Source organism: Notolabrus celidotus, chromosome 3 (genome assembly GCF_009762535.1).
Source record: "Notolabrus celidotus isolate fNotCel1 chromosome 3, fNotCel1.pri, whole genome shotgun sequence".
In the NCBI taxonomy this organism is placed as follows: domain Eukaryota; kingdom Metazoa; phylum Chordata; class Actinopteri; order Labriformes; family Labridae; genus Notolabrus; species Notolabrus celidotus.
In genome coordinates, this window is record NC_048274.1 from 11,290,006 (window position 1) to 11,317,845 (window position 27,840).

The 27,840-nt window shown below is 40.6% G+C and overlaps 1 protein-coding gene across 1 annotated transcript; it reads right to left on the reverse strand.

Annotated features, from left to right (window-relative positions):
• Positions 1 to 5,489: 5,489 nt before the first annotated feature.
• On the reverse strand, positions 5,490 to 27,178 carry alx4a (ALX homeobox 4a). Its single transcript, XM_034680087.1, has 4 exons — positions 26,797 to 27,178; positions 12,178 to 12,497; positions 7,716 to 7,844; positions 5,490 to 6,157 (listed from the first exon to the last, which is right to left on the reverse strand). Exons 1-4 carry the CDS (start codon positions 27,176 to 27,178, stop codon positions 5,840 to 5,842), a joined length of 1,149 nt encoding a protein of 382 aa, XP_034535978.1. The 3' UTR covers positions 5,490 to 5,839.
• Between the last annotated feature and the right edge of the window lie 662 nt (positions 27,179 to 27,840).

Genomic DNA, 27,840 nt, shown 5'->3' on the forward strand with positions numbered 1-27,840 from the left:
CTTCCTTTCACATCATAACCTAGAAATTGTCATCCATGCATTCATCACTTCCTGATTAGCTTACTGTAACTCACTCTAAGCAAACACAACCTCCCAAAACTCCAGTTAGTCCAAAACGCCGCTGCCAGACTCCTCACACACACACCAAGAAAAGGAAACACATCACACCAATTTTAGACTCCCTTCACTGGTTGCCTTTGGGTTGTAGAATTGATTTTAATATTTTAACACTCACTTTTAAAGCAATAAATGGACTGGCCCCTGAGTACCTAAGTGAATGCCTTAAAATGTATGTCCCCAACTGCTGCCTGAGATCCTCCGGCGGGTCCCTCTTGGAACTTCCAAGGGCAAAGTTAGAAATCAGAGGTGGCCGGGCTTTTGCAGTCAGGGGCCCGTCACTCTGGAAGGACCTGCCGGAAGAGATCAGGCAAGCCACATCCTTGTCCTCTTTTAAATCTCTTTTAAAAACACACTTTTTTAAATGTGCTTTTACTTCTTAACTCATCACTGACTTTTTAATTTCTGCATGGTTTTTATTATTGTTTTTTACTTAACTCATTTTAGCTCTCCTTACTTTTGTCATACGCTTTTGTGTTTTATCTCGATACGTTTTACACTCTGTAAAGCACTTTGTAAACATGTTTTTAAAAGGTGCTATATAAATAAAATGTCTTATTATTATTATTAGTATTATTATTATTATCATCATTATTATTATTATTACTACTTAAAAAGATGTGGTGTCTGCATTTTGTTGCTTAAGTCTACTCATGAGCAGGAGGGAAGTGCCCTAGGTTTGCAAAGAAATATCTAGTTTGCATGATTTCACTCTTACCTTCTCACAGAACTACTAAGCTTCAAAACAAATGACATAACAAATACTAATTCTGAATAGAAGTGCAATAACTTATTGTACTTTAATCACACACAAAACATAACACAAGCATTAGCAAAATCCATACACTCAATTTTAAAGACAGCTTAAAGCCACAAAAAAAGCATTTTGAAACTTGTAAGAATTACATATCAAGAAGAAAACAATGTTCAAACACAACTCTTGGAATACAATTTTAACACAAGATCAAAAATCAGACACTCAAAATAAAACACATCTACTTAGTAACATTTCCAAAAGTCTTTCAACACTTCAGTCTATTTTGCATGCCCGAAAATGTACATGCACACAACAGCACACATATCTATCATCTATTTACTCCTGTATTGATTGCCTGACTTCAGTAGTATTAGATAATGAGAAAATGGATGATGACATCATCACTCAGGGATGAAGTTATGCAGCAAACAGGAGGAAGAGGCTTGAAGCTGTTCTTGAATGATTGTATAAATTGAGATGTTTCTGCTTATCACTGTGAAAGAAGATGTTACTGGGGATGCTTTGAACCAATAATAATGGTGTGTAAATACACAGAAGAGTGAAAACATTGAGATGCATTGTGTAAACCTGAGCTATTGAATGCCAGCATGTCTGTGCGCACTGTGCAGAGGAAAAGTCTGCACAAAACTAACCAGAAGACAGACAGGCCTGTCTGTCCTGATACACAATCCTGCAGTCTACAGCCTCCAAATGGCTCAGTGTTAATTAAAAAGCCTTCCTGGGTTGGCCGTGCGGCTGTGCCTCAGACCCTGCCTGGACATAGTGGAAGTGAGCAGAGGGAGAGGCTCAGTGCAGTGTCTATGTGTGTGTGGAGAGGTGGGCTATGAGAAGGAGGAGGGGAGGTTGAATCTTTGAAAGCAGAGCCATGACAGCTGAGGGGGAAGCATGTGTGAGGCATGTTTGTTTTGCATTTACCCCCTGAGCGCAGCTGTGTGCACTGTCCTTTTCCCAGAACACCGGAACACAGCAGACGCCCTCACGGCTCGCCCTCCGTCCAACCCCTCAGCCACAGCACAGGGGGCCCCTAGTCCACATTAGCAAGACAACCCTCTAAGTTTTTAGATATGTACTCTACACTCAGGATCATGCACATGCCTTGGATTTGTGCTGCAGAGTGAGACTGGATGTAATTTCAGGGACTCTGGGGTGATCTGCTCTGTTGACAGGTTACAGCCTGCACCCTGGTTCTCTGCTCAGAAGGACAGTGAATGTGGTTCAGGTTAGAGAATTAGAAATGGTTATCCTGCCTGAAGGTGCACTACACGTATCAGGTTTTGCTCTACAGCATCATGAAAGCTTTTGTTATGCTTAAGGCCTAAATCAGGTCTTTCAAAACAAAGGACGAAGATGCATAACCTTAGCATTAAATCCCATCTGCTATTTCTGGCCCTGGAGGAGGCAGCTGCCACTGCGAAAAAAAAGAGAGTACTGTTTGAATATTTGAATAAGGCTATGAATAAAATAATATTGTTTTTGTTCAGGCAGATGGGACTTAACACTGGCTTGATTCAGGCCAATTTAAACCCTAAAAAAAAACCTTAAAACAGGTTTTAATTCAAGCCATGCACAAAGTCAATATGGAGTAGATGAGTATGACAATAGCCTGCTTCATGTTTGTCTCCTGCTCACTACCTGCACCCAGATTTAGGCTACTCTTTGCAGTATTTAAAACTATGGAAGGGTCAACTCATATGAATATTTAACTGTTGGAGCCATGTTTCTATGTCATTTGATCCTTTAAATTTGAAACACAGAACACACACAGCTTGCCTACAATATACTGTATGTTGCCATAGACTCCTAAACCAAAACACTTACATTTTACCTTCTCCCAGGTTTTCTGTGTCAGTTAGTTTTTAATAGTTATTTTAGGATAATACCATAGTAACTCCACTTGAATTAAAGAATAAAGGCTTTAATGCCACACTTTTCCACATGTTATATGATTCCCTAAAATAATTCCACACTGAACTGTAAAATGATTCCCTCTCCTAACTCAACTTATTTTATTATTTATTTTCTATGTATGTATATTTTCTCATTTGCCTTAAATTAACAAGACAAGCTATATTGTTTCTATGTCCTTAATGATTGTTTTTGTATGATGCTCCTTCTGAATGTATCCATTGTTTGTTATGTACATCTAAAATAAAGTTTAAGTTTTTAAATGGATCGGTAAAAATGTTAAAAAATAATAAAAAATAAAATATTAACTCCTCTGGAAGACAATCGCGTAAATACGTAATCACGTAATTACGCTCCAGCAACGCGGCCTTGAACTTCCGGCTTGTTGTGCAATCTGATTGGTTGATGAGTATCACTGCGAATCTGATTGGTCAGTTAGTGTCACTGCAAATCTGATTGGATGTGTAGGACAACAAACGTGTCACTGTCAGTTCAGGTACTTTAGGGGAATCTTTCTGGTTAAATACAATAAAATACAGCTTTGCTTTCAATGCTACAAGCTTTTACTAAGTTTCAACTACTTTTGTTTGTTTTTTATCAACAAAAACGAGTGGAATTCATGAGACCAGAAGCACACAGGGATGCTAGCTGCTAACATGCTGGAGACATCTTATTGCCACCAGATCAACGATGAGGACAGTAAAGAAAAGGGACCTATGGACAAGCTGCACAATATTCATAATGTAAGTAAACTATTTGAGCTACTTCTATCACGTGCTGTGTACCTGACCTTGCAAGCTAGCAGGGGTGTTGATTATAACTTGAGTGTTGTATCATTTTTGTCCAGAGCTGAAGCATTGAATAACATCTGGTGAAGTTAGATGGATTATTCGTTTTCAAATTGGTAGTGGCTTATATTGTACTGATTATGCTTGCATTGTACAATTAGTAGCATTCACTTTATTTCTATATTTGGGGTAAGCATCTGTTTTTTTCTGAACAATCACACTGTAAACCACTGAAGACTTTCTGGTGCAATACCTCATAACCATGTGCAATATTGTAATTTATTCCATAACATATCTTATCATTATATCCATCCACTACATGTCCACTCTGGCTTAGGCTAATTTAACTTATTTCATGTCTTTAAAGTACTTCTATATCTTCTTTGTACAGTTTTTATTTTTATTTAGAATTTTTGGATTTGTGTTTAGGTTTAGGTGTGTGCGGGCTCACTTGGCAATAAAGCTTTCTTGAATCAAAAATCAAAAATCAAAAATCATAAGCTCCCCCTCTTGAAATCTGCCACTACATAGCTCCCCTCTTCATAATTTACAGCCTCTGCTTCAAGGTAAATCCACAAGATTACATAATACTGCTTGAAGTCAATATTGCACACCAGAGTTGTAAATTCACAAGTAATTACTCATTGAGAAAACTACTGACACAGTGAATCTGGGAGTAAAGGGTCAGTTGCTTCCTGGCTTTGGCTGATGATGATAAGGCCTGTCTAATACCTAGGCTGTACCGTCATTTCAACAGACTTTCCTTGTTACCTCACAAATAAATATGTATAGAATCATACAGGCTATTATTGTCATGCAACATCACTGAGGTGTATGTTTGAAGTGATGCATATGTGATATTGAACAGAGCTGTCTTGGTTTAGGACTTTAAACTCTGATAGCTTTTAATCAAGCCTAGGCGGGTTTGTCCAATTCAAGCTGAGATGTTATAAGAATCTTTGAGGTGTCTGTGCTTTTGTGTAGGAGATGGCATCCTTTGTTAGGTGTTGACAGGAATAATGAGAGAAAAAGAGGAAGAGATATTAAAATGCTTGTGCCATTGCAGCTTAACATAGCCATGTCAAAGTCCAGAAAAGGCTGCAGAACACTGACATCCTTCAGTGTGTCAGAGTATCAACACACACTGAGTAATGTCCAGCAGCCTCCTCCGTTTCAAAGGTGGCTGCTGCAGGTTTTCGTGTTATTTCTGGCTGAATGACTGACTAGTAGGCACTTCTCTCTGAAACCCAGGAGACTGGATATGGTAAGGGGCACAGTCATGTCCACTTGGACTCTGTCCTCTCTGAAACAGAGCTGGCTCTGTTGTGAAGCTGGCGCTCCCAGGCCCTTCAGCCCTTAGAGCAGCGGGCCTGCTGTGCCCCTCTCGTACTCCCACACTCCACTTCCTCCTCCATCCCTTCCTCTCTGGGGCCGTCAGCGGGCTGAGTCAGTGTGACAGGTGGATTTCTCGCCCAACCACACTTAAACAAACCACATTTCATCTGTTTGACTTGTAAATGTCAGAGGGTTGGACCACTTCAAACTTTTTCAGCAACTGATATGTTTTCTTTGACTCTTGAGAGGCTTCGTAATGTGACAGATATGCTTAATACAAACAGGTTTCTTTGGCATCACAACAGTGTAACTTAAATTACACACTGACTGAACACTGCTGCCCTGGAGCAATATGTACATGGGGCACAAATATTTGAACAGTAGGTTGTTTTTAAGGATGCTTGCTGCACTATTTGTCAAATTGAAAACATTAATAAAAATACTGGAGGGAAAATTCAACATTTCCACACAAAATTAAATAATAACGTAAGAACAAAACAGCACCTGAACAGAGAATTGGAAGCACTGTACAAACACAATATCTGTAATTAAACAAATAAGTGCATGGATACTTTTTTTTGTAATAATTAGAATTTTACTTTGTTTAACTACAGTGCTACACTGCAACTGATTTATACAGTACAGTATCAACTCCCATCATGCTTTGCACAAACCTCACGCTCCCTCCGCGGCTACTCTCCCCACCAGAGGGGCGTAGAAAAACGGTGGTGCCATTTGTCTTGATCAAATCAATATATTCTCCTCACTCATCCATATATCTGCATATTTATTTTATTGCAACATGTATGAAGGTAGTCACTGTTTTTTACTTTAGAGCCCCCTCACTCACCCCATGCTGGGTTTGTGTAGACATCTTAGGGGTCAACATGTCCCCAATCCAGCAGGTATCAACACATCATGTGGCCCAAGATATAGCTGCACTGTGCTCTTTGGCCTTCATGCGCAGAGCGGCGATACTAGAGGACTTGCGGTCAGGGTCCATGTTAAGATCGTACGCGTTGATGCTGGTCGCCATAGGGGATCCTCCAAACAGGCTGCCCATGTGAGCCTGCCCCATGTGACCTCCGGGGCTTGGCATTCCCAGATAATCAGACACCCCGCTGGCAGAGTGGGGATGAGGCGTCATACACGGAGTCACAGTGTCACAGGGCACGACACAGCCCGGCACAGGAGAGGCGGCACTGCTGCCACCGATCCAAGAAGGGTTCTGGATCTGAAACGGTGATCAGAGATTAACATTGTTAAAGAGCAGCAGGTGTGAGGCTTTAACCCCACCGGCTTCTTTGCATAAATAAGTTATCAGACTGGGTGCAGTTAGCCTAGCGGTTTAAGTGTGCGCCCCATGTACAGAGGCTATAGTCCTCATCGCAGCGGTTGCAGTTTCGACTCCTGGCCTCCACCATTTGCTGCATGTCTTCCCCCTCTCTCTCTACTCCCCACATTTCCTGCCTCTCTTCCGCTGTCCTATCCAATAAAGGTGAAAATGCCCCAAAATATAACTTCAGAATTAATTCAATAAATAAGTAATCAAACACAGAGTTCATTAATCATCCTGATTAGCAGAAATGTAGACACTGATTTGTTTTTTGGGTCCATAAACTTAACTTTTGAGACCAGTAACCTTGATTTTTAGTTTAACGTCCTTCTTATCATGCCATCAGGTTCTACTTAGTGTCAGCGCCCAAGGAAAATGCATTTTCAGGACAAAACTTGTTATTCATCACAAGGAGCATTAACTTTTCTATATGTTTTTCATAGATTGTGTTTTGCTGCATTGTATTTTAAATTTTGAGCAGAGGTTACTTTAAAGCCCTTTCTTATTTGTGTGTTAAAACAGTTCTCTTTCTTAAGTATTGCATATTGCAGTGGTGTTTTCAGAAATTCCTACGTAAAAGGCAAATAATAAATTAAACATGGGAATGAAACTTTAAAGCTCCTGTATGGAACTTTTGGGGTGTGTCAATTTTGGCCACCCCAATGGACTAAGTGGTTTATCATTTTGCTGATCTTGTCCTGAAAATGTAGGAGTTTTGCTTTCTGATTTAGAAAAAAACAAATAACAATAGATCTGTGGCTTAGAGATATTTAGAAATGGCTGCAGCATGCTGTCACCTACCCCATGGTAGGGTTTCTAAGCATATGAAATAACTATATGTGGAAATAATTTGCACCCTAGTTTGCTTTGGTATGACAAATGAAGGCACCTGTTTCATAGGCAGTGAAAAACTCAGCACTGTACCTTTAAGGATATACTGTATACTTGGTTATTTGCTGACCATGAGTTATAAGGCAGATGGCATAAGTCCAGGATTTCGCTGTTCCTTGCCAAAAATAAAGCTAAGTCATTGTTCACTGACACTGATTTTTGTACAAATGACAGGTAGAAGTGCTTTAGTGTGTTAGAAAGTGAGCTTTATAAGGGGCTCATCTGCAGATTTTACCTTCACCTTTAAGTTTGGACAAAACCATGAGAGCTGTTTCCCCAAGTTTCCAGTCTTTGTGCTAAGCTAGGCTAAATATCTGCTGTTGCACTTCTTCATAAAATCCTTGAGCACATTTCCCTAAATGTTCTCCTCCTCTTCCTTTAAAAACATTGTAATTGCTGACAACCGCATTTCCACAGAAGTATCAGAAAACTTGAACCAAATATGGCCACAAATTTGTACTCTTGAATTCTGAGTAGAAATGTTAAACAGGAGAATACTGAATCTTGTCTAGAAGATGAAAAGACTTCGAAATGTCAAACCTGTATCAGAGTAATGATTCTGTACCTGTGCGTAGTTTTCAGGTCGTGCCAGCAGAGGCAACTCGTAGGCGGTGGAGAAATGAGTCCGGACCTGCTGCATCTGACCAAACCGCTCTCTTTTCCTCCACTTTGCTCGTCGGTTCTGGAACCAAACCTGCAGAAAGAAAACGCCTGAATGTCACAAAACCACTTACTTTCCAACAAACCATCCAGTCCTTGTTCTGACTCAGTTTAAGAGCTAACAGTCAACAAGAGGAGCAGTGCACCTCTAAACCCTGTAACAGGAAGTTCCCCCCCTCAGTCAAAAGGAAATACTTGTCTATACATCATTTCAGATGGGAAAGCTTTCTTTCAAGTTGATCCAAGGCAGCACTCCTCATTAACAAACCCATATCTGCAGTTCATCAAGAACCTCTCTCCAGACTGAACTGCTAACAATGTGTAGATACAAACACATCGAGGAGCAACTAAACTGTTGACACAACCTTCACTCCATACACACAAACGTACATGTTCTGTGCTTTTTGAGTACTTTCCTCATCACTCGTGTTTTCTGATATCTCCTCTGACATCTAAATGACTCTTTTGTTTATTGGAGGCGTTACTGTGTTTGAATTCCCATCAGAGTTTGTAAAGTTATTTAAAATGACTTCGCCTCTGCTGGACGTCAGACCTAACATGCATTTTCTCAAACTCTGTGTCCAATTTTCCTCTGATTGTTTCTCTCTGTCAGAACTGATTATCACACCTTCATCAGCAGAATCTTTCTCCCTCTAAAGTGTTATTTCTCATCGTATAGTTATAACTCTTTGCTCACACAACCTGAGGCCGCAATATAGGAATTTGAAAAGTGAGATAGGATTATAAGTTTGGTTTGTTTACATTTTCCTTTTTTAATTTCCTGAGGCTGTAGCTCCTGGCTTTAAGATGCTGTCTCTCTGTAAGTTAAAGAAGCACACAGAGCAGAGGAAGTAATCCTTCTTTCATGATATGTTCATACGCAGGGGCAGATCTACTGGGGTGGCATAGGGTGGCATGTGCCACCCTAAAACACAGTCTTCCAACAGTCTTGCCACCCCTGTTGGAAGGATTTAATTCAAAGAAAAGTAGTGCCTCATTGGACACATCTGTGAATTACCGACTGCAGTGAATGCAACACGAGATGACATGTTTTGGCATTTCTTAAAACTGAATTGTCTGTTAACTAAATTTTTAGGAAGGAGGGGTTGTCCTGTTCAGGGGGTGGGGCGCCCCCTTATCAAAGCAGGAATACACCCTAATTTTATATGTGGTCAAATCAACTCAAAAAGACATCCAGAAAACAGAACAATCATTGTAAACAAATATCAAGCTATGACCAAAGTATTTGGGGGATGAATAAAGTACATTCTATTCTATTCTATTTTATTCCATTCTATTCTACACATTTTTAAATTAATTCAGCACATAGACGTCTGCCATGTTGCCACCACTCAAAAATGTACTGCCCCCCTCTTGCCACCCCATAAATATTTTTCCAGATCCACCCCTGTTCATACATCTTCTTCTTCAGTCTCACTCAGGGTCTACATTTCTATACAAGATCACTCCGCCCCTCCAAAGTAATGTCTCTTCTTGAGTATCAAACATGTTAGAGACAAAGAGCACAATCATGGGACTGCTCCGCTCCGCTCACTGTCCGTCCAGTGCTCAGTCTGTTGGCTATTATACAGGGGAGAACATATTTTTGTGTAGCACACACAGCATTGTGACAGTAATTGGTAAAGACCATGACAGCTTAAGTAGCTGGTGGACTTTCAATGAGGCTTTATTTATGTTACAGCCCCAGAGAGAGAGAGAGAGAGCAGAGAAATGCCAAACTGGCCTCAGCAGGAGAGCTGTGCGGGGCTGAAAACACTTTGAAGTGAGAGTCCGGCTCAGAGGATTGATAACCCGCTTCTGCTGTCACTCATGTCAGCCTCCATACCAGAGTCCAAAGAAATCCCAGACTGAGCCTGGCTTCAGTTTTCCAACACCTTCAAAACGCTCGTAATGTGGTGGACGCAGCCTGACCGATGATGTTTGTTACGTGTTCGTTTGTTCTGTTTCTTCCACATGATCTCTAGTTTGTGATTTTCTGAAGTTTTAAGGAATATCCACTACCAGTCAAAAGTTTGGAAACACCTTCTCATTCAAGAGTTTGTATTTATTTTAATTATTTTAAACACTGCAGATTAATACTGAAGTCACCAAAACTATGAAAGAGCATATATGGAATTATTTAATTCACAAAAAAGTGTTAAACAAACCAGAATATGTTTTATATTTTAGATTCTGTAAAGTAGCCCCCTTTTTCCTTCATGACAGCTTTGCACACTCTTGGTATTCTCTCAGTCTGCTTCATGAAGTGGTCTCCTGGAATGGTTTCTAATTAACATGAGCCTTGTCAAGAGTTCATTTGTAGAATGACTTGTCTTCTTAATGTGTTTGAGACCATCAGTTGTGTTGTTCAGAGGAAGGGTTAGCACACAATGGATAGCCCTATTTGACTACTGTTATAATCCATATTATGGCAAAACCAGATTATTTCATAGTTTTGATGTCTTCAGTATTAATCTAAAATGTTGATAATAATTATAATAATTAAAAACCATTGAATGAGAAGGTGTGTCTAAACTTTTGACTGGTAATGTATTTCTAAAGTGACACATTTTAAGTGATTGTGCGCTCAGCTCTTCTTACTTTAATCTCTCAGCTCATAAGGACACCTGTGTTTGTCTGCTGGACTCCACATGTCAGAGACGTCTCAGCTCCCTGAGCTCGAAGAGAATGGTAAATCTGAGAAATGTGATGTTGTTGAAACCCCGACCCTTGACCTTTGACCTACCCATGTATCTGCAGTGCATATGACTTGGATCTGAACTTACTCTCTCCCTTTGAAAGGCTGAGTCTAAAACAGCAAACAACTGCAGGCCTGAAGGTTTCTTGACTGGAAGGTCTGTTGTTTTCTTTTTGTGTGAGCACCATCAGAGAGTGAGGTGTAACGTCCCGGTCCTCAGAGTTTCATTCTTTGGGCTTTTTTAAAACTTTTATTCAAAGACTCAAGATTTTCATCCTTTCAGCAGAAGTCATTCTTTCTTCTTTTTTCACCTTTCTGCACTCCAGACTCAGAATTCATGAGCTGTGAGTCTGTTTGCGTGTGAAAGGCCTGAACAGAGTACAGAGCTCTGTTCTCTGACTGACTCAGCATCTCGTGTCTTTTATCTTTTTTAACTTGAGTGTTTAAGAGGGCCGCTGGGAGAGCTGAGGCCTGTAAAGCTGCGTCCATCTGAAGCCAGCAGGTCTGTGATAGTGTGAGCAGCAGAGCGCTGCAGAGCTGCACACCCTCAGAGCCTCAGAGCCTCAGGGCTGAGTTATAACCCTGCGGCTGCACAGACTTCCTGTGTTTCACTGCAGAACTCTTCTGGTCACAGCTCCAGCACCTCATGTAGAATACTGTCTTTAATCTAGCTCTTATCTTAAAACATACACCACACTATCACTTCAGCAAAAATGAGGCACACATATCATATCTTTGCATTTGTTTTCAAAATCCTTGAAAGGTCACAAGCCTTAAAAATGCTCAGTGCTCATATGACTTCGAATATGGTATCGCTAACTTGTTCAAAGCTCCTGGGAAGACTTTCACACCTCCTTTGGACGCCACAGCAGGGACACATTCTTGTCTGAACAGGATGTTAATGAAAGAAAAACACAGAAAAGCCAGGGGCTTTGGTAGTCCACGGTGCACACATGCATGCACACACACGCTCACACACAAAAACACATGTAAAGAAATAGTTGGAGGTCTTTTTCTCTGTTCACTTATGTTGGAATGCATTACAGCAGTCCTGAGCAGATTGTATGTAAATCAGGCCAAGAGGTCACCAGAGGGGTTTTTGGTCAGAGTGGTTTCTGTACGCCTTGGGCTCCACTAACACCATCCGAACTGAACTCACAGATTCAGGAAACCGAACAGCTCAGGTACAAAGAAACAGCGCACCGACACATCCCATCTACACACAGCCGAGTCCAACATGTCTCATTGTATGTGGATGAAAGTCTGCTCTCCTACAATCTGCACATGTGAGTCCCAGGCAGCTAAAAAATCCTCAGCCCTGTGGGCCCCCTGGCCTCTGTGAGCTCCCACTCCCCCACTCTCTCTCCCTTCGACTCCCACATCACCAGATAAATCGCTCATGTTGTTCTGAGTGACGTTATCTCTGCAGGGCTGCAGATGTTAAAGGATCCATGAGGTTGTGTTGTTCTAACATCGTCTTCTGCTTTGACAAACGCTCTCTTTCACTTCTTAACAGGACCGGTGTTTTGTTGAAAAAATACAGTGACTTTTTTAAATCATCTCTTTCTGTTACATATTTGTTTCCTTGCACATTTAAAACAGCTGATTCTTGTGTAGTTAGCCACACAGGAGATTCTATAAAACACTGCTGTCTGGAGTCCTGCATTACCTGCACACGGGCTTCAGTCAGGTCGGTCCTCAGTGCCAGCTGCTCCCGGGCGTACACGTCAGGATAGTGCGTCTTCTGGAAAACCTTCTCCAGCTCCTCCAGCTGGTAGCTGGTGAAGGTCGTGCGGTTGCGTCTCTTCTTCCCCTTGTTGCTTTCGCCTCCATCGCCCTTGTCCAGAGGGCTCGATAGGTCTGTGCCAGGTGGTCTGTCGGATGCCGCCTTCACACCCTGATCCTTCACAGACAGGTAGCTGGGGTCCATTCCAGGTGGGTCAGAGTCCGGGGCCAAGTCAGAGTCTGTCAGACCTGAGCTGTCTTTACCTGCAGAAACGGGAAGCAGAGGTTAGAGGTTTGTGCTTTTTCAGATTTAATCCAGATTCAAAGGGTAAAAGTTCAGACTCTTTGAAGGGGGTTGTATATGGTACTTGTCACCAATAGGTGAGAAAGCGCCCGGGGAACCAGAATGGAAGTGAGACTATCAACCCCTACAGACGGTGTCAGCGATCCTCTGCCAGCAGTGCACTGATAAGCTGTTCAGGATCGAAAGAGACAAAAATACAACCACACTAAAAACCGACTGATTTAGACTGTGATGAAGACTTTCCATTCACAGTACAAGGATATACATTTATGAGTTTGCAGAGGAAGAACCAGACTCAACAGACCAGGATAAAGGATAAAGTGGGGAAACTTTTATGCTAACTGGAGAGCAGAAGATCTGTAAACTCTGAGCTCACGCCCACAAACTGAGAAAACAAAAGCCTGGTTTATACTTCTGCATCAAATCAACTCTGTAGCCTACGCATGTAGCCTGACGTGCACCTCCTCCAAACTGTAACTACGCATCAAAACAACGTGGCCTACAAGCCCTGTGATTGGTCCACTGGACAGCATCGCATTTGCAGCACTTCCGAAAAATCGCTGCACATTGGCCATACATTTAATCTCCTCTGATGTCTCCTCTATTATTTTATGTTTAATTTCATTTCATTTTAATTTGATGCTCAGACCATGATCACATGGTATGGAGCCACAGAACATAAATTACAAATAAAACAATATAATGATGGCACACGGCATGGTTGAAGTACAGCAGATCTGACTTAAACAAAGGAAGGACATTCTTCATAAAAGCCCCTAATTTACAGATATGTTTTGGCGTATCTGATTGTAAAAGTAGAATTAATTCAAACACAGAGGGACGTTGGAAATAATACCTGGGTATAACCCTCTCTCTATTATTCAGAATGCTTGTGTTCCTGCATTCAAACAAAATATGGTACTCATCGCCCACACGATTATCGTGACAAAGGTTACAGATCAATTCTATCCAGGCCTTTATACCTTGTAATGTGTGTAATGTGTATGTAACATGTATAGGCTCTATATGGGACGGACACAGGCAACCCGACTATCAGAGAGACCACACTACCACATCGACACACAAGTATGAAGTGCTCATGTCCAGGTCGGCCACAGCTGCGTACGGTCCACGCAGAGGAATAAACCAGGCTTAAGTGTTGTTGCAATTTGGACTTAGTATCAACCATAGACTGTATAAATAATGGAAGTAGTATCCGTGACATCACCCATCTGTTTCTGAAGCCAATTGTTGGCAGGGACCATATTGGAAATGTTGAAGTCAACCTAACTTCTGTCGAGGTACTGAGGCGGGCTTTGAGCCTCCTAGCCAACAGCTACAGTGTTCCCGCACTGTCAATCAAGTCAGCTAGAAAACTCGTAATCTAAATATCTTTGAAATTGCTGCGTTATGAAAAAATTTGCCCCCTCCTACAGTGTGTGCTGATCGAGAAACAAGCTATCCAGACTACACTCGTCTTGTGTACCAGGCTGTAAACATGTTTATTTCTGCTGTAAAGATCGTCTTTTTTTTTTTATTTGATTGAATGTGGTTTTCGGTACTTCCGGAGCCGGCCTCAAGCGGACACTTGAGGATCTTCAGTTTTTAAAACTTCTGCATTGGGTTCAACTCTCACGGCCGGAGGTTGGTAACAGTATTTTAGGAGCGGTTGTTTGCCTAGTTTCCATTCCAGTTCTCCAGATGCTTTCTTAACAAGCTGAGCGGCATCTCCTGTGGCTTGTACACTTACTATCAACAAGTAACTCATACAACCTCGACTCTAAAAAATACAGACGGTCCCTTTAAAGGTTAGATTTAGTCAGTTCTTGAAAAGGTAACCCTCTGACTGAGGATGACCATGATAACAACAACAAATACAGATCATCTACAGCTCAGCTCTCACAGACAGTCAGTCTCATCCAGTGTGCAGGGAGCAAAATGTATTATGATGAACATGAAATGTGTGAAGTTGCACAACTATTCTTCAAGATCTTGGCTTCAGGCTGAGAGAACTCTGATTTAAGTCATGTGGAGTCATCACAGACGTAAGATGATAAAGCACACCATCAAAGTTATAAATATTCAGCCTTCAAAGATTCTCCGCTGCTTCCTTCAGAAGAATGAAAACATTTTACACATTTGTCAGTAAAAATCTTTGGGGATATTTAACACATCAACAGAAATACATACTTCTCTTAATCCATGAAATGTCAGCGCACAGGGGACGGGTGTATAGATGTTGAAAGAGGATTTACAATTCAACGGATTAAATGAGACGTTCCAAGTTTTCTGAAACCGATTCAAAACATTTTCATCCAGCCTCTGTTCTACTCCAAACTAATATTCAGTCACTTCTCCTGCTGTAAATCAATGACTGGTAGGATCAGTGTAATAATTTATTGGGTCTGATAGGGTAGAACAAAGGAATTTCTCACTCTTTGTGAAGAAAAGTTGTGAAATCTGTTGGCGTGCGGTGCCGACTGTGTGTCGATGTGTTCGTCTCTCTGCCTGTGTAATAGATGGCCCAGATCACGACGGCTCACATGATGCATTGAGTCTGTAGATCATTCTGTGATGTGCTGGGAAACACACGCCATGGCAGTCAACTGAATCTGGCAGAACGTGCATATTCATCACACACTCCTCATTCACTGTTTATCATCTTTACGGCGGATCAGTCGATTCATGTGGCTGCAAAGTCACCTGGCAGCAAGACAGTCGCAGTTAATTTGCTGGTTAGCAATTTCCAGACACATCTTTTACTCTCTCTTTCACTCGCTGTCACACATGCACACATGCACAAACACACACACACACTTGCTGTCTTAACTTTAAAACCTCAGGCAGCTCTCTGATCATAAATTTCCTCAGCGTGTCTCTGCTTGAGTTCATGTCTAAGCTGGCAGCTCTGCTCGCCCTGCTGCTGCTGCCCCTCACTGAACGGTCCAGTTTGTTTACACGTCTTTGGATGAATACACATCCTCACTGCTGAGGATGTAATGGCTGAAAACATTTGGTCTCAAGCAGCTCAACAAAGCCTGTAAATCTGCTCTCTCTAGCTCAGTCTAGTGGCGACTCACATCGCTGCAACCTCCCGCTTCCTCAACTCCATCTGAGGTAAAGTTATTTTCATCCGCCCATCCGACCATTCGTCAGGTTAGAACCAGGAGGTGTGTGTGCATCTGAGCTCTGTGACAATTCTCAGTACTCAGTCAGCACAGTCGCTCTCACACCCACAAACACACACACACACACACACACACACACACACACACACACACACACACACACACACTCGGTGACCCTCAGCTCACGGCCATGTTAGGTAGTGTGATGAAAGGTGAGGTGAATGGATATCTTCATAGATAGACTCACTATCTCTCTTTGAGACACACGTGCTGAGTGTTGATTTCAAATGTTTCTCAGGACAAGTCATGAAGTCTAGATCTGAGATGATGGAACACACCACTCAAGACGTTCCTTCATTATGTGTGATCATATATTCCTGATATAATTAGATGTACATGTGTATGTAGTTATATCACTGTGAAGCCTTTTAACTCTTTTGTCATTATGTGACTAGGGTTATTGTATCTTTATATCTCTTTATATTATATCTTTATATCTCTGTCACTTTGTGGATCTTTGTGCTGTTACCTCCTAAAAACTTTTAGTCACTTTCTCCCTCACATGTCTTTTATTGTTTCTTTCTTATTTATCAAGCACTTTGTAACCCTGTTTTGAAAAGGGCTATAGAAGTTAATATTATTATTGTTATTATTACTTATTTATTTATTTATTTATTATTTTACTTAGTTAGTAAGGCTCCACATGTTCTTCTTAATGCTATCAGTACACATTTTTTATTATTATTTTTTTGTTATATTTTTTGGCACTTTCGCCTTTAATGTTTAGGACAGATGAGGAGAGACAGGAAATGTAGGGAGTAAAGATTGGGTCAGCAAATGGCCTATATATTGTGTATGGTTGTACATGGGGCGCACACTTTGACCGCTAGGCCAACAGCGCCCCAATGCAAAATTTTGTTCTCACTGTTCCTGTCAGTGGTACTCATTCAATGTCAAAAAAGTACAATTTTCTGAATGATGAAATGCAAAAAGGGTCTCAGCAGATGTCTGTCTAACATGAGTCTGGTCCTGCTGGAGGTTTCTGCCTGTTAAAGGAAGTTTGTCCTTGCCACTGTAACTTGCTAAATGCTGCAAAGTGCTCTGCTCATGGTGGATTAAGATGAGATCAGACTGAGTCTTACCCTGTCTTGATGTTTGGACTTTGTTTATAGTTTAACAGAGTACGGTCTAGACCTGCTAGACCTAAAAGCATCTTGAGATAATGTTTGTTGTGATTTGGCGCTATATAAATAAAGATTGATTGATTGATAAAATCAAACCTCTCAGATGCAGAGATGGCAGAGAACCACATCATGAATTACACTGTTGTTAAAGACACAGGCATTCGTTTTATTGCTTTGAATAACACTGATGGTTCAGTTATCTTATTAAAAAAATATCAAAATATTATCATCAGTAAAAGACCTCATAAAAAACAAATAAAATTTAATGTCAATTCCAACTAACACACTTTTGTCGATACAAAAGGATATTTAGATTTGATGTCCAGATTTAGTCGTCATCCCTGGGTCGACTTCTTTTGGTCATTACAACTGCAGCAATGCTACAGAGAGCTGTGCATGCAGAAGCCTCATGTCAAATGAAGTTTTAATCACATCTCTCCATCCCAACTTGTCATTGTATAGTACGGGGCTGATGCATTTTATGTCTTCCAGACTCGTCGAGCTCTGAGGTCTGGCCTCAGCAGTCGTAAAGGACTCGGGCTGAGGAGCCATGTTTTGGTGGCAGACTCACTGTGGGTCTAACGCCCGCAACACTGCCTCACTGTTCCTCGCAAACATGTATGTTTAGGTCTGATGAGAGGAATTGCATTTAATCTTAGCATAAATACTCTGTGTGTACTTCATCAGAGCTCCCTGGCATGCGCCCACAGTCCCCACCAGGCGAGGGCCGTCAGGCCGTTTGAAACCGTGAGGCCTCTCGCTGATCAAAGGCCGTTGTTTAGATCACATGTCACTGATGTTTTTTCGGCAGAGGCGGGGTATTGTGACAATCTCCTGCTTGTTATCCGTACTGTCTCTGCTGAAGCTGCCCAAGGTGAACAGCAGTGGGCTCTCCTGCAGGGCGTGGAAGACAAAAAAAACTCCTTCTGCAAAAATTGTCAAAATACACTCCACATTTTAGCTTACACCTGCACTCTTTTAAGATAGCAACACTGCTATGAAGCACATCTCAAAAACATCACATCTGAGTTTCTATTATTGTGTTTCAGATGAATACGGCATGCACAATGCGTTAAGCTGCAACCCCAGAACGCTCTGTTTTCACTGCAGTGGCTCCAGAAGTAAGCATCTGTTCCAGCGGCTGTGCAGACTGTGAGCGTCGCGGTCACAGGGGAAGTTCTGCAGAAATAAAACGCACAAAAAGTGCTTTACAAGCTGAGCAGTCATTTACACTTTAACTCGTGAATATTTCCACCACCTACTACAGGAAAACACAACAGTTTGTCCAAAAGTCTAAGTTTTCACACACTGCTAATAAAACCGTTTGTAATTATTTTTACAGCGCAGTGTGTCACTGCTGGCATCGACATCAAAATGAAATAAGGATTGATTTAAGGCCTTCCACCGCGCCTTGTTTTTAATTTATTGAGGCTCTTCGCATGTGAAAATAAGCGCCAAAATGACGTTTGTGAAGGTCAGACGTTCAGCGCGGACAGCTATTAGTTCACAGTTGAAAACGAGAGGGCGACTTCAAAGTGTATTTTAACTGGCTGTAAAGCGACAGGGCACCTTCCCTGCTTCTTTATTGACTGGGAGTCCCGGGGTCAGCTCACGGTGTTAAGAGGAAACACTATAAATTACACTCCACACGGCGACTCAGGGAGATTAACAACATGTTGCTCAAACTGAAGCAGGAATATCGGAAACAGGGGGAAACATAAACAGCAGAGACGGATTGGAAAAGGAAAGAGAAAGCACACTTTGTCAAACTAAACGCTGAAAAAGTGAGAGAAGAAAACATGAGAGCAAAGTATTTATTTAAAGTGTTTGGGGGGGTTGTTTTTCTATCTTAAAATTTGGATTAGGATGAAAAATGTAGTTTGGATGGCCGATAATTCTCAAGTATTTTTTGGCTGCAAATACTGAGGCAGGCAGACACATGGAGGGTTTATGAAGCAAAGGCAGGATGATGATTCATGTAACGTACAAGTTATTCATGATGGGAAACAAATCAACAACAGAAGACCCGTGTTTGAATGTTATATATTACACTAACATATATACATCACGTATAGGGCAGGCATGACGTTTTAGGTTCTACCGCTTGATTGATTTTTTAAATATAATTTTAAAAATGCAATCACTGAATGTATCTGACAGTTGTAGCTACTGGTGACTGCAAATTGTGTTAAAATACTTGATTGATTAATTGACCATGATTACCTCTATGGAGCTAAAAGTATCCAATAGTAGTCTGTTAAGCAGTTAAAGGTAGCTTCATCATAACCTAATAAAAAATGATATATATCACTTTTACAGAGAGACAGTCCATTCTGCTGGATCAATATAGAGCTTTATTTTTGATACTTGCTTTGCTTTTTACTTTGTCCATTTTCTGACAGAAGTTTTTAAATTCCATTTTTCAAAAACACAATTTCACTTCAGTTATGGATTATTTACTTTGGTTAACGTGCATTAATTTTGTTGGTTGTTATAATAATAATAATAATAATAATAATAATAATAATAATAATAATAATAGTAATAGTACACATTTAAAAAAATAATAATAATAATAATAATAATAATAATAATAATAATAATAATAATAATTTAAAAATAAAAATAGTAAAAAAAAATACTTTTTTGTGAAGCACTTTTCAATGCAGGTAATCAAGTGCTTAACAAAAACAATACAAACTGACAATAAAAGTAGAGGTAATAAAAAGCAAACACAATAAAATCAAAAATGTAAAAAATTCAATATTCGAATAAAATAACAGAATAAAAGCTTTCTTATAAAGGTGTGTCTTGAGTAGTCAAAAACCGTATTTGAGTTTAAATTCTGGCGTCCTATTTATGAGTGAAAGAGTGAACTCTTCGATGATCTTCTGTCCATGAGTATGTTTTCTAACAAAAATCTTATCCTTTAATGAGAATGTGTAACATAAAAAGCCACAATGAATCCTTAAAAGGGCGTTTTTCCAGCAGTGTGCTGTTAAATGCCAGCGTTGACAGGTATATAAAGTTACTCTATAGAAGTATTCAATCTCAGCTCAGTCAGGAGCTTTAAGTGACAACATAATTGTTTATTTGGAGTTTTGTTTCTCGTCACTTGACGATGTAAATCTAGTTGTCACTTTGTTTTAGCTCTGATTTTGGTCTCCACCAAAACCCACTGACTGCTACTTGTTGACTTTCTACTTTGAGGTGCTGAGCATGTGGAATAAAGACTGTACGACGACTCTGAGAGTGAGGCAAAACAGTTAACCCGTTATAAAGTCCCACAAAGTGGAGCGGAGCACATCCAGGTGATACAGGATCATAATAAGGAACAACTCTTTTCTTTTCATCACATTGTTTTCACCTGCTATGAAAAATAACTTTCATGGCCGCTTTAAGAAAGAATCTTAAAACTTTTTCACAAGTGATAGTTTCTCTGGCTGTTCTTGAAATCTAACCTTGTGTCTTTGGAAGCACAAATAACACGACTATGAATAGCTTCACACAGTTCTTGTTTGCTGTGGTGTCAGGTGTATTCATCACAACATTTAGGACAATACACACACACACACACACACACACACACACACACACACACACATACACACACACACACGCACACACACACACACACACACATACACACACACACACACTGATTTAGAGACGGTCGATGTCTCACAGACAGACCCTCAGCAAACATCAGCACACTCATTTTTCCTTGGTATAAAGTGTATTCTGCTCGTGTGATAGGTAGCCACGCACTTTGAAATCCTACTCTGCTGACTGAGCAGAGCGAGCAACCGTCTAAGCAGGCTGTGCAAAACTCACAGACTGTGAAAAGAAAGAATCCATAAAGTGCACGACTGATAAATCACCTCTCACACACTCTGTCTCCCCCCCGTGACTCTCCCTCTCTCTCTCTCTCTCTCTCTCTCTCTCTCTCTCTCTCTCTCTCTCTCTCTCTCTCTCTCTCTCTCTCTCTCTCTCTCTCTCTCTCTCTCCACCAAATGTTCCCTCTCTCACACGTTGAAGGGAAACACAGCATACTTCTTCTTTTAATCCACGCTGATCGAAACATTGAAACATTTCATTTTGCTTGGAAAACTAACAGGGTGCATGTTTGTGTGCATGCATACGATGCCATTAAAACTTATTTAACAATATACACTTCATGAGGAGAGCTCAGAGACTGAGATCAGCAGTTTGAGAGCAAAAAACGAAACCAACGTCCCCAAACCCAGTCATAAGAATGTGGATTGCACTAATCCTTAGTGGTCAGATTCATAGGCCTGCAGGAAAAATAACTATCTACAGGCAAACTACGACTGCATGTTCTTTTTAAATGGTTATTAGCTTCATGCTATTTATCAACCAACAAACTGAGCAGGTACCAAGTCCAAAGGTACTGAGGTGGATAGCAATGTACTGGAGAATCTAAATTCAATTCAATGCAATTTAAAACCTTAAATTATTTTCGAAAGGACATAGAGGTTTCCCTCATTTCCAATGTAAGATAAGATAAGATAAGATATACTTTATTGGTCCCCCATTGGGGGAAATTCTTTTGTTACAGCAGCTTACAACACGGGCCAGGGGAATACAACAATGTACTAACATAGTTAAAATATATAATAACAATAATAAATATGTAGCTGAGATAAAGACACATGAAGTTACTCTGTCCGTGCTTCTCGGTGCTATAAAACTGAATTTTTTTACATCTTGTAAGAATCAAATATCTCATATTTAATAAAGTTATAAAAATGCAGCTAGAAATCTGCCTTGAAACAACTTCCTGTTGCAAGAAAACTCCTTACGCTATTTTTTTAAATTATGTTTCTGTTTTAATTTTAAAAACATGTCTAAAATCTTGCTTCAAATTGTCACACAAGTCTTTATGAAAAGCAGAAGAGATTTCAAAGACAAGTTCAGTCATTACGAATACTTCTGATCGAATAGATTTGTAATTATTTATTGTGTAGATATTTTGTAAATGTACTTTTATTCAACTGTATGCTTATTTCTGTACATTACTTTTCATTTACTTTTAATTACTCATAATTTAATATTTACTTTTTGAATACTCACTGTTATTGTTTGCACTATCTACTTTTGCTGCTATTACCCTGTAAATTTTCCCGTTGTGGGACGAATATAGGATTAGCTTATCTTATATAATAAATTAAAACAGGTAGAAAAATAACTACAAAAATCAATGAAAAATGTAATATAAAAACAAATGTCTAATATTTGCAGTCAGGTATGGAGGAGAGGTGCTTGTTTCAGTATTGCACATGAATGGTTTGTTTATGTTGCTGTTTGTGAGTGTTTTATGTTGTGACTGCCTCTGAGCCTTTATATGTGACCAGAACCTGACTGGACCCTGTATCTTTAAAATGCTGATATTTGATAAAACACAACTTGAGGAGGAGCTTTGATTCATATTTGATGTATTGCTGCAAAAATGTTGTCAGAATATATTCCAAAAATATACACAAAAAAATGTTTGTGCTTTGCAAGGAAGACAAAACATTTGAATCAAGCTTTTATAAGTGAGGTGATTAAAGTGAGGGTCTGGATTTGTCAGGTCCTGCAGCTGTCTCACACTCTTGTGTCTTTGTTCAGTTTACATGACGCGGTGACAAAAAGACCAAAGTTAAGTCCTTGACTGTCGGAGCCAGTTTGCCCTGCTGCTCTCACTCGACCATGCAAACTGAGCCTAATGTAAATTGCTTCGCCAAACTTGAAGCTAAAAGGTAAAATGATCCTGAGTCCCTGTCACCTCCACTCTTGTCAAAAGTGTGCCTTGGTCGTCTGGGCCGTGTGGCTGGTTCCCATTACTCCCTGCTCCAGCCAATCAGCACAGACGACCAATACGAGAGGCTGAAATGGCTGAACTGGTTTAAAGATTGTGAAGGAGCAAAGCAGCAGGAGATGGGAGTGACGAGACTCATAACGTGGTGATATCACATGTGAATTTGTAGAGGATAAGTGTCTTAAAATGCCTCTGCAGGGGAGGAAAAATGTCCACATGCAGAGCTGCAGAGTTCCAGTGACGTCTCACTTTGCAGAAAAAATAAATGATGTTTTAAAGTGGCACTAACTGCAACCTTTTAATGTCTTTAAATTACACCAGCAGTGTTGCTTGTGCAAATTTGTCACTACCCTATAAAATCATTTTCTCTGAGAGACAAAAAACGTGTCAAAAGGCAAAATCTCGCCATAATTAGGCCTCCAATTTAACAACCCAGCAACAACGGAGCCAGTCTTTGTCTCTGTGTCGTTAAATGTTTACTGTGTAAAACTGGATCCCAAATGTTGCACAGTGCTCTGCTTTGACATCAGACAGCTTGAACAGGGGGTTTCCAATGGATTTTCTCTGCTGTGTGCGTGTAGGGAGGCTCGGCCTGCTCTCCAAACAGACGAGGGCAGGAAGCCGTGCTAAAGGTCAGCACCCCCTCAGACACAGAGAGAAGACACGGACACATCAAACGGGGAAGAGGGGAGTCTCTGGAGGATTGCAAAGACCAGGAGGTGACCGCTTTAGGACCATGAAGAGACTGACTTTGTTATCCTCTGAGCTATAATCAAGAAATGCTAAATCTAATTATTTGACAGCTTAAAAAACACATACAAATGTATGTTTATACGATTTACATGATCAGAGCTTTTGAATTTTATGTATTTTATGATATTTGGAAAGAACATATTTGACTTCACTGCATGCATCTGACAGCTGTAGCTCCAAATGACTGCAGATTAAGATTTTACAAATGCAATTATTATCTTAAAGTATGTCAAACATCTTACTGCACAGTTTGATGTTAATATTAGATTACTATTAATGTCTCACTTAGAATAATTCGAAACCAACTCATAATTCTTACACTTTAAGTACATTTCTGTCTACACTTTCCTTAGAGGATGCAGAACTTTTACTCATGCTGTAGTATTTTTTAAGGCATCTGAACATTTCTTTCTCTGTTTTTTTATTTTGATATCTGTTAACTTCACTCCTCTTGACAAACTACTGCATCTAAATCCCCCTTCACTGTGATGCTGTCAGTCTCCGGCTGAGCTGAAAGCTGTCCGTGCTCCACATTCATAGATCAACACGCTCGGCAATTTGCTGAGTAGAAACAGTTTATCTCCGCAGTGAGTCTAATGTATGCAAATGTGTTTTTAGACAGCAGTCGTCACTTCACCTTTACACTGCAGGCTGCATCAAACCACAAAGAATAACAACAAAGTAATTCTCTGAGGATTTAAGATAATCTGAGTGGAATACAGGTGTGATGAAAGAGATGAGGCAGGAAGTCAAATACAGCAGGACTCTCCAATAAACACATCAGGGATCATTTATCATTTTTCTGCCCAGCTCAGGAGTTCAGCCTATTTTACTGCTGCTTTCAATTTATGTCCAGTCAGTCAGAGATGTAGAAGTAAGAAGATATTTAACCTACAGTCAGTCAGAATCTCCAAGAAACAAGTCTTCACACATATCTATTAAGTTGTTAAATAACCTAATTTAAAGTTTCAATTACATCTTAAGAATTAAGTCTAGAATAAGATGCTAAAATAAGAATTTTACACATTTAAAAGTGGGTTTTCTCCTCCTGAAGGTGGTTTGACCCAGCTGGATGAGAGACCGTGAGCAGGGGAATAAAGGCGAACAGAGGAGCTGACATCTGAGTCACATTAATGCAGAGCTGCTCTTGTCTAAACGCTGAGATGTTTTTTTCCTGCCTCTTCACGGTGAATCCAGTCACAAGCTTCAAGGCCTTTTGTTGTTAAAGTTAACCTGACAGCCGACACAGATAGGCCTACATTTTATATTGAAAATCCACAAAAGATAAAGAATGCATTTTAATGCTCGCAATTTTCAACTCCAGGTTGTGCGTAAAATCAAACACACGAGTCCTTAAATGTTGTTTGGCCATGAATAGAGGAGTGTTTCAAAAATGATTCGTTTGCTTACTTCCTTTCTGTCTCAGTTTACACACATCTAATAACTGCGGTTCATTCACATCATAATCTAAAATCTGGATTTCCCGGATCTGTGTCAGGGTTAACGGATAATAAAAAAAGTAATAGCCATTATAAAAGCGCAGTGTGAGTTTTTACAAAGATTGATCTTCCTCAGATTTTGGAGCCGATTTGGGTTTTTTTATTTCCAGCGGGCTGATTTCCAGAAACTGTCAAAGCGTTTCCACCAAACAGAGTAAACTGAGATACAAGCGTGGAGAGAGGGATGGCTTCGAGCCACGAGGCATAAATATTTTTCTCCTATTTCTTATTTATCCTATAATTCTTGAAGTCATTATTATGCCATCAAAGCTCATTTGATGTTCTGTAAGTGAGTCATTAAATGTGCTTTCATCTGACATTTTGGTCTAGAGCTTTATTCCAATATTCCTTCCAATTTAGCCAAATCACTGATTTTAAAAATTCACATTTTGTTTTAATCTAGCCGTTCATACATTATAGTTCCGTAGATTATTTTCCCATGTTGAAGGTATCCAGGATACTTTTTAAACACACAGGCCTCTTAGAGCGAGTCAAACAGAGAGAGAGGAGAGAGAAATAATTCTCTCAGGCTTTGTGACTGGTGTTTCTATCCGTGTAAAATTGTAGATGTAATTCAGGAATTAATTTGCTTCAGCGCGTTTTGCTGAATAAAACATATCTATAATCAGTGTTTGTTGTTCTGCAACAATTGCAGACCAAAACCTGAAATACTGATAATTCTGAAATCGTGTTTTTGTTGTTGACTGCTGGGTCATTGTCATGAAGGTCCGTTTGCGTAATTGTTATTTTTAGTTTGTGGCCCAGAGCTAAAATTTTAGAGATATTATGACATCCTCCTGCGTGTGTGCGTTTGTGTGTGCGAAAGAGCGAGAGAGCGTGTGTGTGTGTGTGTGTGTGTTCCGTACATGCAGGCAATGATGCAGTTGAGGAAAATCCAGCTATAACTTAACTTTGTCCACAAACTGAATTCACCAAAAGCATATTTCGCCTCTGATCTTGACTCTCCTGTCTCCATCACGGCATCAGGGTGTTTTTATGTGAAGGCCAAAAAAAAAGTTCCAGCAAAAATGAAACGTTTAAGAGCCTCTTCAAAGTGTCAGCCCTTCTAACGAGGGTCAAAGTTTTATTTCCCCCCTCATCATTCCCTCATTACAGCGCTGCCCTGCGCAATTAAAGCTAATTGGAGCCAATCAGGGTGCGCAATGAAACGAAAATATTATCAGTTTGGAGCTCACTGTATGCGCCATCTGAAAACCTGCTAATTCAATTGTCCGACTCAGCTCCGATATTAAGGATTGTAATGCAGATTATCGCATTAAATGCGCCCTAATTTAATTTTGATGGCCAAAGGGACAATTTGATAGTCGGGAAGATTATGGCTCTCCTTAACCGTGTTACGCACATCACTGCTGCTTAATGTCGGTAAGAGCTGGAGTGACCTGTGCTGTGGAAGAGTGTGCTGATGCTTTTTACACACGAAGGTGCGATGCCAGCCTCGTAGGTAGAAAAAGAAGATTTTTTAAAAGTGCTTCAAGATGGAAATATTTGATGTCATCAGATTTTAAAGAACATTAAATACAATCTATTGATTTGGTTTGGTGCGTTCAAGGAACCAAAGTGGCCATTTTACGCATCTGTGGTGATCCAAACTCCCAAAGAGCACTTGGCCTTTATCTGCGGATTTTGTGGGAACGAGCAGTGAAATCATGACTCACTGGCATGCAAAACGTATCTGCACATTTAGGAAATATTATGACGACAAAACTGCATCAAGAAACTTCTCCATTACTCATGTGTTATTTAAAAACTTCTCCACTTTGATTTAAAAAAAAAGACAAACGAATCAAATCCTGGACTCTCATTCTGTCTTCGTGAACCTCACATTCATGTCAAAGGAGTTTTTCTCCACTCACCATAGCACGGGATGAGCGCTCCGTTGTGTCCGCTCTCCTGGTGCAGTTTGCTCTCCTCGGGGGGTGTTTTGCAAGAAGACCTCTGCATGAAGAGGTGGTATTTGCTGAAAGTGCCTTGCCCAGCTGCGGCGGCATCCAATGACTGGCACTCCTGCTGCTGTTGCTGCTGCTGCTGCTGGTGGAAGGGGCTACGGGACTTTTCTCCGTACGCCTGACCTTTGTTGGGCAGGAAGGCAGTGGGGCTGTATTTGGTGTCAGAGGCTGGGAATGTCCTAAAGTGGTCCGTGTGGTGGTGATGATCCCTACCTGGCGCTGCAGAGGGGCTATAATATGAATCCATGGATGTCATGTCGCAGTATGGAACGCACGGCTCGGCGTTCATGCCTCAAAAACGAGTCAAGGGGAGAAAAAGAGCTAACTTTTTTCCCTCCTTTCTCTCTCCCCTCTCTCTCTCTCTCTCTCTCTCTCTCTCTCTCTCTCTCTCTTTCTCTCTCCCTCTCTCTCTCTCTCTCTCTCTCTCTGTCCTGGTAAGGGAAGCGCAGACACCCCCTCCTCTCCTCTTCCTCTACCTCATACACATGAACACACACACATGCACGCAGACACCAGAACGCAGCTGGGTTTGGTTATAAAACGATTCAGATCTTTTCCAGGAACCACTGTCGTTGACCAAACAGTCCAAACTCCCCCTCAGGTTGCAGCAGAGCTACACAAACGCGTCTCTCCTCTGAGGATGGGACGCAGATCTGCTGGCTCTCAGGACCTCTCCAAGGTGATTCTGCTGATGACAAGAGAGGGTCAGGGCGCTTATTAGCTGGAAAAAATAGAAAAAAGTCAGTAAAACAGGGGCGGGGGGCTTAACACATGACATTAATGTAATTGGGTTATGAATGCCGTCTATATGAGTGATGGCACTGGGGCGGAGAGGGCACAATTTTACGCTTCATTCGCAGTGGTTCATCAGGGACAAATCGTCCATACTCAGCCAATTGTGTTCTTACAGCAAACTGTGGTTTGTGAATAAAACTGTGAAAGAGTTTGTGA